Source organism: Epinephelus lanceolatus, chromosome 13 (assembly GCF_041903045.1).
Source record: "Epinephelus lanceolatus isolate andai-2023 chromosome 13, ASM4190304v1, whole genome shotgun sequence".
Classification (NCBI taxonomy): Eukaryota; Metazoa; Chordata; class Actinopteri; order Perciformes; family Serranidae; genus Epinephelus; species Epinephelus lanceolatus.
In genome coordinates this window covers 30,613,743-30,628,336 of record NC_135746.1, presented here as the reverse complement: position 1 = coordinate 30,628,336, position 14,594 = coordinate 30,613,743, and the positions used below count along the sequence as shown (strand labels likewise).

The following is a 14,594-nucleotide window of genomic DNA, read 5'->3' as shown; positions in this document are numbered from 1 at the left end:
TGATGCATTATGTGGTTTTCATAGAAAGTCTTACCTTACATCCTACTTTCTTTCTTTGGACACTTTTATACCAGGACGTTCACAACAAATTGAACAGAGATGCAGCAAGTTTATTGTGGAAAACTCATTTATTTTTAAACAGGACACGAATGTTTAGTTATTACTTGTACTTTTTACATTGTCTTTTCTTACTACAAACACTTTTGGACAACAAGTACTAACAGCAATTAGTCTGGAAATTATAAAAATAAACATAAAATAAAGAAAAGTCATCTTTGTTTAAAAGAAATCCGAATCAGGTTTATTGCCATGTAGGGTTCCACAGGGCTGCCAACTTTTCAAAACCTTGGAGTGAGATTCAGCAGGGCCAACCACAGTTTTGTCGTTTAGGCCTACACATTAATACCTATTAATCATTACCTATTAATATTACAGACAATAATGTTTTAATACTTTATTTTTCTTTTTTTTACCAAATACAACAGGTAACCACAAAACCCTCATTTAACATAATGTGGCCTATTACACGGACATAAATTTATATTAAAAAATAAATGCTGTGTCAATATTAATATAAATTTGTCTCTTGCAACTGTCATGAATCATGTTTCTAATTTGCCTTGTTTTACACCATTTTAGTGTGGTGACTACCACATGAACTCGTAAGTGCAATTCCAATCACATAATTTCAATCACATAAACAAACAATGGCTCAATTCTGCTAAATATGTCCATCAATGAGCATATGCTCAGTTAGCGCCCAAAATTTATGACAGCGGAATTTTTCGCCTATCTCTATCTCTGCCCAGCTGCTTGAAAGGATGGCTGCTACAGCAATAGGCTACTATCTTAATTTAGCCGCTAACATAAAGTACTCTTTGCTGCTAATTTAGCATTTTTGACATTTACAAAACTCTCCACATGCCATTACATGCTCTCACAACACATATAAGAAACTAAATGTAAAGTTGTTGTTTTTTTTAGGTTATTTTTTTTTAGGCTTTTTCACCTTTAATGGATAGGACAGAGTGAAATGGGGAAAGAGAGAATGGGAGGATGACATACACAAAATGGTTGCAGGTCGGAATCAAACCCATGACTGTTGCAACAAGACTCTGTATATGGGCCACTATGCACTACGCTACCCATGCCCCTAGATATAAGATTTAAAAGCTCAGCACTAACTACTTCACAGCACTAGGGTGACCATATTTTGATTTTCAATAAAGAGGACACTCGGCCCAGCCACGACATAGCCTACTTAAATGATACTCGCAGTTTACTCAAAGATGCCTTATAATTTTAATATATTTAAAATCTATATGTATGGATAGAAGATTCAGTTATATTACAAAATAATATCTCTCAAAGACAGAAATTCAGATAGGCCTCTATAGACAGGGGACACATACACACACTAGAGTGTGGCGATCCGAGCCCAACAGTACCCGACGGGTCGGGCCGGGTTTGGTCAGAAATGTAGCTATAAATTGTATTCGGGCTCAGGTCAGATTCGGTCAGCTTTCAGTGAAAATGTAGCGTAAAAATAAATAAAATCCTATTGTCTGTCCAGTTTATTGCTTGGGCACTGTTATTTACGTGACAACACCTGAACATAACACACACAGACACACACTGGCTGTTTGTTTCTACCTCTCCCCTTGCTGGAAGTCTCGGACCTCCCGCCGCCCGCCTCCGCCTTGATTAAACGCTGAAAATAAAATAAAAGAGGGAGACAGGTTTTTCCTATTTTATCTTATTTTGTTTTATTTCTCCCTCTTCTCTCGCTGGAAGCGTCGGACCTCCCGCCTCCCGCTCCCGTCTCAAACACGGAGGTCTCCCTCTCCACTGAGCACCCACGGCGCATGCCCGGCCTGTTAAATAGCCTGTAACCACTGTGTGACACAAACTCAGTGCTTTGGTCATTAAATAATGTCGGGCTCGGTTCGGGTTCGGACAGAAATATGCGGCCCGTGCCGCACTCTAACACACACACACAAACACAAACACACGGAAAACCTGACATTATCATCAGTTTATAAAAAAAACCCCGGACGGGACGTGAAAAGTGGACATGTCCGGGCAAAAGAGGGCGTTTGGTCAGCCTACACAACACACACACATGCCAACATACCTGGAGGTCAGAAATGCAAGACTTGAAATATTTCTTCTTCCCCTTCTTACTACCAGGAGAGCATCATTGGTCATTGTAGGTAAGGTTTTTTTCGAGTGAGAAATGGGAGGTGTGGCATAAGACCGTGGGAAATCAACCAATTGCGTGACTCTCATGGCGAATGCATGAGAGTGGCAACTATGGTTCCACATACAAGGAGTTTGCCTTATATTTTGTATTTTGGTGCATAACAACAATCAAAGAAAGACAAAATACTGAAACAGCCAAGAAAATAGAAAAAATGACAATAAGAATATTTAAAGATATCATCTATTATTATTGATCCAACTTATCTTTAAGTTGCCTTTAAATTCTGCTCTCACACAAGCAGACTTGAGATGACCTTATATCTACACTGCATCTACCTAAGCTAGGTGGCAATGGCTGGTCTAACTGGCTTAATACGGAGTTTCATCTGACTGCCAGTCACAGTCACTGTTTAATTGGTTCCACTAATCTTACCAATACTCACTATTTAGCAACTTCTCTGATATTAGAAACTTTTCCTTGCATGGCTATAAATGATGTCTCTTCACATTTCTACAGAAGAGGGAGCAACTGTGCACACTCAGGCAAAAATACTCAGCTGCAAGACAAAAATCCTGCACTGCAGGGCACAAAGGAGGTCTCCAGCTTTCTATGTACAGGACCCTGAGGAAGATCTTGTAGAGAACAAAGAGGAGCATGGTTTCAACATGAACTTGCGTGAGTGTAAGGGTGCAGGCAAGTCTCCTTAGTCCATCTAAATAACTGATGTATAATTGAGATGGACTCACAACACTGAGAGAGCACAACAGAACCACCCCATCCCCTTTTACCTGTACCTTCACACTGTGCCCTCTGAATCAGGCTACATATCTGTCCTGTATCACCAGCTAACACCACGTTAAGCTACCTAGCAAGTTGCATTCATTGGTAGCAGGCTGCTTGACCCTTTAAACCAAACAAACTTCCTCAGCTTCTTCACCTTCGCAAGCAACAAAGCAACCAACGGACAAACGTCTGCCTACAACATAACCAGCTAGCACCATCAGCTAACAACATGCTAAGCTAGAAAGCCACATTGAAGGGATGTGTAATGTACTGTTACTACTATATTATTATTTTCTGAAGATACACGCGAATGTTTCTGCAAACCTTTGCAAAAAAAGCTATGATGGGTAACAGCATATCTAGTGGACCTGCAAGATTCATCTACTGTTTCAAGGCATGCTCGTTTGCCTACATGCAGCCTGGAGAACTGTGTGTCAGATTTATGTTTGGTTGGCTGGCGGTGGCGTAGAAGATGCTGAAATCAACGAAGGTTCAAGCAGAAAAGGAAGCTTTCACGGTGCTGTAGGTCACTGCATCACCTTCATCGTCACCAACATTTCCTTGAACCTGGGAATAAAAGGGGGACAGCATGACAAATTGACACAGAATCACAATGAGATCTAATGTCCTAACTGCCCACAAGTGACACAATGCAAGGCAGGGCGCCGTTTTGAGCTGAACTTCTGTCAGACGCCCCATGCAGTGCGACAGTCTGATACTCGCATCCAGTTTGGACACAGTGTAACCAGTCAGATAGCTTACCTGGGCTTTGCTGTTGGTCGTCTTGGTGAAACTGACAGAGGTGTAAGAAACACCATCCTCAGGATCAGCCTACACAATGAACACAACATAATGACTGCTCAGTAACATGGATATGTACAGATTGACTATTCTGGTTATATTCTAATCAACTTTTTTCTATTCTGGTCTAGTCCTTATTTTTTTCATAGAGTGCTGTTATCAGCCCATTCAATGGTTGTAACCTATTCTGTAGGTTTTCTTTCACTCTTCTTTGGTTTAGGCACCAAAATGATGTGGTAAGGTTTAGGAAAAAAAGTGTGGTTGGCTTAAATATTGGCTTCACATGGGATCCCAACCTCGGTCTGCTGGGGGAAAATCCTGTGTTTGTGCACCACCACTACGCCCCCTCTCTCCTTAGACCTTTTCGCAGATGGGATGAAGGCACATGCTAGCTCTTTCTGGCAGAAAGTTTCATATAATGGCCTGATAACAGCCAGTCAGCAGTCAAATGTATAAAATGTGATTCATTTTAACACTCACAGTGTTTGTGTCCACTTGCGTTTTGTTTCCTAAAAAGATAGACAGACAAAAGATGGGAGTCAAATTTAGCTTCACGGTGAGAATGCATGTTTATCAGAACATTTAGATCATCAGTGAACGCTCTCACCTTTACTTCTCTTCCATCTGATGAGCACCACAACAAACAACACTGCTAAAACCACGGGCAAAATAATGAACCACCACCAACCTGGAAAGAGAAACTTATCTTAACAACTTTTAGCTGCAGCTTCCTTTTTTAAAAAACATCTACAGGAGCTACAAGAGGAGAGAATGGTACGTGAGTTTTGAAACATATAAATATTATTGTCCTTGTCCTTGAGCTAGAGTATTATTGTCTGTTGATTTGTATTGTCTGTAACTGTTGCTGATGGTTTAGTTGCTGTTGTTGTTGCTGGTGGTTTAGTTGCTGTTGTTGTTGGCTTACTTGTAGATGTTTTTTCATCCTCCCCTGAAATAAGATAACAAAAAAAAGAAAGAAAATATCTTATGTTTACCATCTGCAGTTACTAAATGAAAAAGAGTGACATCATCTTAACACTTCATATTTATAAAATAAAGGTGTTGTTATTTTTCACGTCAGCTCATCAGATTCTCACCTGTTTTCTCGTCTGAGTCCTGATAGATGAACTGCTTAGTATTTCCACTGAAATCATCAGTGACTTCACACTTGAAAAACTCATGATGCTTTGACTCAGAAAGAGAAGTCGTCACACTGGCTGAGCAGTCAGACGGTGACATCATCATATCTTTGTTATCTTTATCCACATACAGCCACTTCACTGTGTGTACACACTCTGGTGACACAGAGCAGGTTAACGTCACCTCATCAGTGTCGTTATGTTCAGTCACTGGTGAAGATGGAGATATTGTGAGAAGACAAGAGTAAAATGAACTTCATCACTGTAATCATAATTATTGTAATGTTTCAGTATATTGTTCTAACAAGACAGTTTGAGCTGAAAACATTATGATGGAAATACTCACTGTCAACAACAGACAGATAAACCTGATTTATTACTGACTGGTGTTGGCAGATGTATTGACCAGCATCCTCAGCTGTGACCTTCTTTATAACCAGAGAGCAGTTTGCTGTAACACTCAGTCTGTCTGATTTTGTGTTTTCATTTATCTTTCCAAATAAAAACAGGTCTTCTGGTAAGTCTTTTGTCCGCGTTCATCCTGATCCTCTCTCACATCGCTACAAGGCAAAGTGACCTCATCTCCAACTCTGACAATGAAGGAGGTGTACTGTCGAAGTGCTGCTGTTGAGAAAATAAGAGAAAAATATGGAAAATAAACTAAAATCAGAGTACTTAATTACATTTTAAGGCATGCGTGTAAAAGCACAGCTTTAAAAAAGTGCCATAGATTATTCAGCAGCATACAGTGAACTGCACTTGTGTTTGCAATGTAAGGCTGCCGAGGGAGGTGAAAGGCTGGGTCCATTGTGTATGAAATAGAGTAGTAGATCCACAGAATAGATATGAATATCATGTCCAAATAATTACAGAACATACAGTCATGAGGACTGGCATGAACATGTTGTCTGAGCAGAGAGATGCAGCGGAGCCACACCTAACAGAGAGCTTAACTTGAAAATGAAGGAAAACAAATGCATTTGTTAAACGGAGGTGAATCCTTACCTGTGAACTGAAGCACTAGTATCAGAAGCAAAGATGTTTTAATCCATCTGAATTTAGCCATCATGCCTCTTATATGTTTTCTCTGCTGTTCTCACACTCTAAACTGGTGCGTCTTTCACAGGAAAGCAGTAGAAATCAGTTGTGGTTAAAGAGTCACTTCCTCATGTGGCAATATAATGTTACTGAAGCTGCTGCAAACAGCAAAGATAAGCTTCTGTCTGTCTTAGTGGTTATAAGACATTTTGGCTTGCTTTTTAATTATTTTTTTTAATGAGAACTGAAGGTGTTTTGATGAGAATGTTGGTAACAACAGCAGCAGAGCTCTGGAAGTTCAAACACAAAGGGTGATCACATTAATAATTACTGTCTGATAAATGTTAAATAACTGCAGGGAAGAGCATTTTGCACACATGTACTGTCCGATCTGTTCTTGTTGTTCTGAAGTAATAAAGTTTGTCACAGGAGATGTCACATTCGTGCTCATCCACACCTAGAAAAGTGGCAGCTGTGTGTGTTTGATGTACTTCCGCTGTAGTTTCTCACGCTTAGCTGTGTACTCACTGAAGAGGCAAGTTTACAGTCACTGCAAGATCCCTTATTATGCTCATATTCAGGTACATACATTTCTACCAGAGGATGTTTACAGGCTTTAATGTTCAAAAAACACATTATTTTTCTCATACCGTCTGCCTGCGTATACATGTGTTCACCCTCTGTTCCGTTTTTCTATCTTTATAGATCGTTTCGCTGGTATCACATTGTTAGGCAACAGCTTGGGTCAGTGTCTGCTTCCTGTCAGCTGATGTCACATACATTGCAAAACATTACAATAAGAAATACAAAAGCAGCCATTTCAAATGTTCATGTTTCAAACAGTCTATGTAGTATGCTTGTGACATCACAAATTCACAGAAATCCTGACGGCTTGTTTACAGTTTCTGAACACAAACTATGTGCATTACTCTGAGGACTAAGTGTTTTGATACCTTCACAGTATTTATATAGCACCTGCTTTATTTTTAAAAAAGACGTGGAAATCTGACTTTTCACAATAGGGGACCTTTAACACTGTCTGAGATGTATTTACATTTATATTACATTACTGTGGGTGGTCATGTATATCTGTCACATGGTGATGTATGTGTCAGAGGATGTATGTGTGGTTAGTCCTGGTGGCGGCACTATTTGTAGGTGGGAGCTCTCTAAGCTTTCACAGGGTGCATGTGTATGTCATTTAATTTGCAGTGTTGAAGGAATTATTTTGACTCCTCCTATATAGCTTTTATAGCTTAATTCTATCTTTTTTATGAACTCTAGATGCACTGAGATTGATAAATCTGCTGATTTATACCATCCTCTGATTCCACCAGTTGAAGAAGCCTCTGGACGAGGAGGGACTACAGCGTGAAGCTGGGAATGGACTGTTCTTTCCTAGGCTAGGCCCTGCATGGACCCTTGTTAACACAGGAACCAGGGCTTGGTGACATTGTCCATGGACTTGGACTCTTTTTTTTTTACTTGTTTTTTTTTAACTGCTTTAACTTGTGTTTTAATACATTATTGTATGATCCACTCTGACAGTTGGGGAATATTAGTGACCCAAATATTCCCCAGTAGCAGTTATTGAAACCTCCCTTTACAGTTACACACCATACTCGAGACACATCCACCATGAGCACCTCTTAAAGAAGCTTCACTGATTGAAAGTCATTTTGGTTGCTTTCTTAATTTGTATTTTGCAGCAGAGGGAGGGTTCACTACTAGAGGAGCGCTGGGTTTTATAGCTTCAAATTTCTTTTGGTAGATTTCTTGGAACATAAAGTTTAAGGTGGAGGAAACTGGTAAATGTTCTATCCTTGTGTAAATCTCTGGAAATGGATGGTTTGACTGGTACCCCCTTTTCCCACCACCATTTTCCATTCTAGTTTGCACATCTAAATGTGAGCATTTTGACCGAAAATAAATGAGTTCAGGACCTAAAAGGTTGGTTCCAAGTTTTCCTTGACCTCAAGTGCAAACTATGATGACATCAGTGGCGTGTCATAATCTACAGGTTGGAAAAGAGGATGGAGTCTTCAGTAATAGTCAGTTTATGCTTGTTTTTTGGATAAAAAATCTGTAATAACAGAACAAAAGTTTGCAGGTGATCAATACAATCGCCATCTTGCTATTACTGTTTACTGCCATTGTGCATAGTGCAATGCCCTCTGTTGATGATGCATCCTTGATTACAATAGTCCCCCTCAAAACTGGTGGAAACGCAGGCTGGTTTGTTAGATAACACCACATTTCCCAGAATCTTGAGTGGAACCAGTTCAAGAACCAGAGCTCATGTGGTGGAATGAGTATGGGTGTACTGCGTCCTTGCATGCATTATCTGAGGATGATTTGTTGTTTTCATTGTGCCCATCTTAAGTCGCTTAAACGATTGATTCTAAAAGTGAAGGTGTATGTGGTTATTCAATCTGTTGAAAGCTGCACAAAGTTGCTGTTTCAACATTTTCAGACCTGTGATTGTCCTTTAACGTTTCTTCTACAGAAAGAGTACCCAAGCCACTACTCATTTATTTTATTACTCACGGTTTTGTCTTAAATTTCCATCTTAGAAAGTGTGATTTAAATGTTGACTGAAACAGCATTCAAATCAAATATGAAGTTACTGTGTCTGTTAAACATTTATCACATTAACAAAGCCAAAACGCTTCCAAAATGCCACTGTTAACAGAAGGTGGGATCATAAACTGACTTTTGTCCTTCCAAAGTCAATTTGAATTTTCACCTTTAATTGTCATAGACATGACACATAACATGTATCCACATAAGCAAGAGTTCACTATCTATTTTCAGCAGATTGTATTATCAGTTATAATTAAGATAACAGTTACTGACTCCATTAAGAACCAAAGCTCATTCATAGCAAACCCACATCAAAGTGAGGTCACGATAAACTACTCATGAAATTCAAATGGATATTGCCCTTAGAAAGTTTCCCTACCTAAATGTACAGCAAGCTTCTTGAAATTAGAAACTAGACATACTGCCCTGTGGATGTATACCAACATGTCCCAGTCAAATTTCTTGCACAGTTTACAACCGTATCTGTGAAAAGAATGCTGAATGCTTCACATATCTTCCCCCCAGCAGCACAGAATCAGCACAGTTTAAAGGTGGGCACCCAACATTAGTGTCAACTCAGTATCTGAACAACTGTCTCCCTTTCTGCTCCTCAGGTGAAATGTTGAGTAATGGCCAAAAACGTTTTTTTTTAATGCATAATATTACGATGTCACAGGGAAGTTGACCTTTGACCTATTGGATATAAAATGTCATCACTTCATCATTATATCCTATTAGACATTTGTGTGAAATTATGTCATAATTAGTGTAAGAATTCTTGTGTTATGGCCAAAAACATGTTTATTGAGGTCACAGTGACCTTGACCTTTGACCACCAAATTCTAATCAGTTTTTTCTTTAGTCCAAGTGGACGTTTATGTCAAATTTGAAATTTGAAGAATTCCCTCAAGGTGCTCCTCAGCATTCAAATAAAATGGAAAAATGACCTTTGACCTATGACTACCAAAATCTAATCTGTTCATTGTTGAGTCCAAGGGGATGGTTGTGCTAAATGTGAAGAAATTCCCTTTAAGGCATTCTTGAGATAATGAATTCATGAGAATGGGATGGACGGACTTACAACCCGAAAACATAATGTCTCTGGCTACGGCTTTTGCCGGGGTGGAGGCATAAAAAAATCAAGGCTTTAATATTTGGCCTCATTAACCAGACCTCATGTAAGACTTCCAGATGAAATTATTAATCATGTTTTGATGTAAAATAATGCTGTGAAGACATGTCTAGCAGTGGACTCATTCCTCTAGTGAGTTGATGTCACTGTAGAAGTTGTTGATCAGTGGAATCTGGCAGAAACAGAAGGGTCTCCATTGCTTTCATATTTTACTGTGCCGTCATGATGCACCTGTGAAACAATGGAACAAATGAATATTGAACTTTGAACCTGATCAGTCCATCATTTTGTTATGATAATTCCCACATCTCCCAGCTGAATGTTGATGTTTGAACGGTCCACAGTTGAGTTTGAAGAACCTGAATGCACCATCAGTTACTGTGTTATCTGCTTTTTACTTGGCTGGCTGCATTGTTGGGCTTCTTACTGAGTTTAAAACTGTGAGACATTCACAGTCCTGTGTCACAGTAGTACGACTTGCAGCTTAAAATGACAACAGTTTTTACAGCTTTTTACTCACAGTGTTGTCATCAGGTGGTCTCTGGTTCCCTGGAAAATAAAGCACAGAGGAACATGTCAGCTCTAAACTTACAGTTTGTGTTCATCAGTCTGAACAAATGTTGGTGTGAATTTTCTCACCTGAAGCTCTGATGAGATGAACAGTAATCACAGTTATAAGGAGGAGTTCAGCCACACGCATCACCAACATGATGTAGTCCAGAGCAGACCAATAAGCTGTACAAACTGTGCAACAGAAAAATAATGTCAGAGAAGAATCAGAATCTAGTTTATTGCCATGTTTCACATCAGGAATTTGCTTTGGTGTATTTGTGCATAACGACAAACAGTAAAAGTCAAGAAATATAAGCAGAATAGAAAAAAGACAATGAGAAAATACTACAAAAAAAATATTTACATTATATTGTTTTAAAATAAAAGAGCTAAAAAGTTATTGGCAACACATCAGTCATGCATAAAGCCATGCTTTGGTGATCCTCTGGTGCCACCAGCAGGTTGATTTTTGATTTTTGGGTTTTAGTAAAATGTCTCAACAAAGGTTTGCCATGAACTTCAGACATTTATGTTCCCCTCTGGGTGAATTGATAACTTTGGTGAGCCCCTTAATTTTCACCTTGTGTCCTCATCAGGTTGAAATTTGTTCAAAAGGTGCATCCAATAATGACAAAACAAACAAATATGGTTAACTCAAGGCCCACTTACTAGTTCTTCCCTGGGCTTTTAACCACATATCACAGTTGAGAAGTGGATGGAAGCTCATCAAAAAAACTAGTAATGGATATTTAGAATATGGTGTTAAAACTTTGAAACATCTCTTTTGTATTTTTTATTACCAATAAAAAAATGAAGGAGGAAACAGAGACGGGGGTCTCGGGGGCGGGTCGTCCAATTTCTGGGGCAGAAGTTGCTGAGGTAGCGAAACAACTCCGAGGCGGCGGAGCCCCGGGGGTGGATGAGATTCGTCCTGGATATCTCAAGGCTCTGGATGTTGTAGGGCTGTCCTGGCTGACACGCCTCTGCAACATTGCGTGGACATCGGGGTCAGTGCCTCTGGAGTGGCAGACCGGGGTGGTGGTCCCCATTTTCAAGAAAGAGGACCAGAGGGTGTGTTCCAACTACAGGGGGATCACACTCCTCAGCCTACCCGGTAAGGTCTACTCCAGGGTGCTGGAGAAGAGGGTCTGGTCGATAGTTGAACCTCAGATTGAGGAGGAGCAATGTGGTTTTTGTCCCGGGCGCGGAACCGTGGACCAGCTCTTTACCCTCGCCAGGGTGCTGGAGGGGGCATGGGAGTTTGCCCAACCAGTCCACATGTGTTTTGTGGATTTGGAGAAGGCTTACGACCGTGTCCCCAGGGGCATCCTGTGGAGGGTGCTCCGGGAGTATGGGGTTGGTGGCCCCTTGCTAAGGGCCATCCAGTCCCTGTACCGAAGGAGCATGAGTCTGGTTCGTGTGGCTGGCAGTAAGTCGGACCTGTTCCCGGTGAGGGTTGGAGTCCACCAGGGCTGCCCTTTGTCACCGGTTCTGTTCATAACTTTTATGGACAGAATTTCAAGGCACAGCCGAGGGGTGGAGGGTGTCAGGTTCGGTGATGGGAGGATCTCGTCCCTGCTTTTTGCGGATGACGTGGTCCTCCTAGCTCCATCGAACAGTGACCTCCAGCTCTCGCTGGGGCGGTTCGCAGCCGAGTGTGAAGCGGCTGGGATGAGAATCAGCACCTCCAAGTCTGAGGCCATGGTCCTCAGCCGGAAAAGGGTGGATTGCCCACTCCAGGTCAGGGGGGAGGTCCTTCCTCAGGTGGAGGAGTTTAAGTATCTCGGGATCTTGTTCACGAGTGAGGGTAGGATGGAGCGGGAGATTGACAGACGGATTGGGGCGGCGTCAGCAGTGATGCAGGCGCTTAACCGGTCCGTTGTGGTGAAGAGGGAGCTTAGCCAGAAAGCGAAGCTCTCAATTTACCGGTCGATCTACGTTCCAACCCTCACATATGGTCACGAGCTCTGGGTAGTGACCGAAAGAATGAGATCGCGAGTACAAGCGGCCGAAATGAGTTTCCTCTGCAGGGTGGCTGGGCTCAGCCTTAGGGATAGGGTGAGGAGCTCGGACATCCGGGAGGGACTCGGAGTAGAGCCGCTGCTCCTCCACATCGAGAGGAGCCAGTTGAGGTGGTTCAGGCATCTGGTAAGGATGCCTTCCGGACGCCTCCCTTGGGAGGTGTTTCAGGTATGTCCAACCGGGAGGAGACCTCGGGGCCGCCCCAGAACACGCTGGAGGGACTACATCGCCCGGCTGGCCTGGGAACGCCTCGGGGTTCCCGCGGAAGAGCTGACGGAAGTGGCTGGGGGAGAGGACTGTCTGGGCTTCTTTGCTGAGGCTGCTGCCCCCACGACCTGGACCCGGATAAGCGGAGGACAACGAGTACGAGTACGAATGAAGGACAAGTTACTGTAACAGAAAGAAAAATCTTCAAACTATTTTTTCACTTTCAAACAGGTGTGTTTGCTTCTGTCTTTGGGGGTGTATGGATGTAAGGAACATTTCAAAACATTGATTTGTTAACAGCATTTCAAAACATTCAACCTTGATGCAACACAAACCAGAAAACCCCAAACTGCACAAAAAAGAGACAAAACATGTCTGTCAGTATCTAAAAGTTATTTTGGCTGCATGTCTTTGCTGACTGTGAATCTAGTGGTCAGACTGAGATCTGACTGAATAAGAAAAAATCTTCACCCACAACCGAGTGTCAGAGAAATGTAGATACAGAGTCACTACCTTGTGGTTTTGGTGAAGGATCATTGGCACCTGCTGTTGTGTTGTTTTCAGTTGTTGTTGCTGATTCTGTGGTTGCTGTTGTTGTGTCCTCACCTGAACAGATGAACACAACTCAAACTGTTGTGATGTAATATTAAAACTTCAAATCCATAAAATAAACAAATATTTGAGGTGATTATTCTCATCAGTTTGAAGTGACTTTAAACAGCTCAACATGTTCTCACCTGGTTTCTCACCTGAGGATTGAGATCTGAAGGGAAACACCTGCACTCTGTCACCATCAGTCACTTCACATGTAAATAACTTATATCTTGATGTGTAAATGTAGAGAGAAGTCAGAAAGGTCACAGAGGCAGAGCAGAGAGACTGTGATGTCTTTATAATTTGGTGGTTTTGAGTGGCATCTTGACCGTGAAACAGCCACTTCACTGTGTGTGTACATCGTTCATATGTCCTCACAGAGCAGTGTAACGTCACCTCATCAGTGTACTCATGTTCAGTCACTGGTGAAGATGGAGATATTGTGAGATTAAAATGAACTTCATCACTGTAATCATAATTATTGTAATGTTTCAGTATATTGTTCTAACAAGACAGTTTGAGCTGAAAACATTATGATGGAAATACTCACTGGTAACAACAGACAGTTCAACCACAGCATCTTGACCTTGTTGTCCTGATTCATCAAACTGTCTGCAGGTGTAACGTCCAACATCCTCACGTGTGACCTTCTTTATAACCAGAGAACAGTTTGCTGTAACACTCAGTCTGTCTGATTTAGCTTTGGCATTTTCACTGATCTGCCCACCACTAACAACCACCACTGTTGCTTTGCTTCTTGAATCAGTGAAGAGCCATGTAACACTGTCACAGTTATCCTGACTGTCCATCGCATTTTCACAAGACAAAGTGACGTCATCTCCAACTCTGGCAGTGAAGGAGAGGAAACCCTGTTCAGTTATTGCTGTTAAGAAAATGAGAGAGACATATAAAGATAAATAACAAATCAGTACCAATGTCAGAGTGAAGATCATTTTAGATACAACAAAAGATTGTTCACTAAACTCACTATTCACCTCGCTGGAAAACAAACAGACCAGACTGTCTTTAGATAAGAAAGTGATACTGATGATAATAATTTATATTTTTTTTAAATGTTTGTTGTCAATACATTTGTTGCATGTGTTCTTACCTGTTAACTGAAGAAGCAGTATCAGAATTAAAGACATTTTAATCCATCTGCATTCAGCCATCCTGAGTTTTTTTCCTGTCCCCTCTCAGCTGTGAACTGTCAGAGTCTCTGAGCTGATGTGTGTGAAAGACAAATGGAGAAACTACCTGCTGTGTTGAGTATTGTGTCACTTCCTCATTGTGACCTTTTTTTAGAACAACTTTTGTATGTTGCTAAATTCATGTTCCTGGTTACTCAGCCTATCATTATTTTTTTAGTCTTCCTGCCAAAGACAGTTTACATTTCAGACAGTTTACTATATTCACATTGATTTACACTACAATAAACTGTATCCATCAGCAACAACAATCATCAGCAGCCTTAGAAGGAACCAACAGTAAAGAGGTCAGGAGTCAGATCACAGCGGCCCTATTAGTAAGCCTGTGGAGG

General features: G+C 41.1%; 1 protein-coding gene across 1 annotated transcript; it reads right to left on the bottom strand.

The window, feature by feature from the left end:
- Positions 1 to 109: 109 nt before the first annotated feature.
- Positions 110 to 14,284, bottom strand: LOC144466592 (uncharacterized). The gene is made up of 14 exons (XM_078174141.1): positions 14,166 to 14,284; positions 13,605 to 13,937; positions 13,198 to 13,476; positions 12,974 to 13,066; positions 10,319 to 10,423; positions 10,200 to 10,228; positions 9,893 to 9,910; positions 5,273 to 5,453; positions 4,885 to 5,136; positions 4,713 to 4,736; positions 4,395 to 4,475; positions 4,268 to 4,296; positions 3,749 to 3,817; positions 110 to 3,553 (listed from the first exon to the last, which is right to left on the bottom strand). The coding sequence occupies exons 1-14, from the start codon at positions 14,224 to 14,226 to the stop codon at positions 3,479 to 3,481; spliced, it is 1,629 nt and encodes a 542-aa protein (XP_078030267.1). The 5' UTR covers positions 14,227 to 14,284; the 3' UTR covers positions 110 to 3,478.
- Between the last annotated feature and the right edge of the window lie 310 nt (positions 14,285 to 14,594).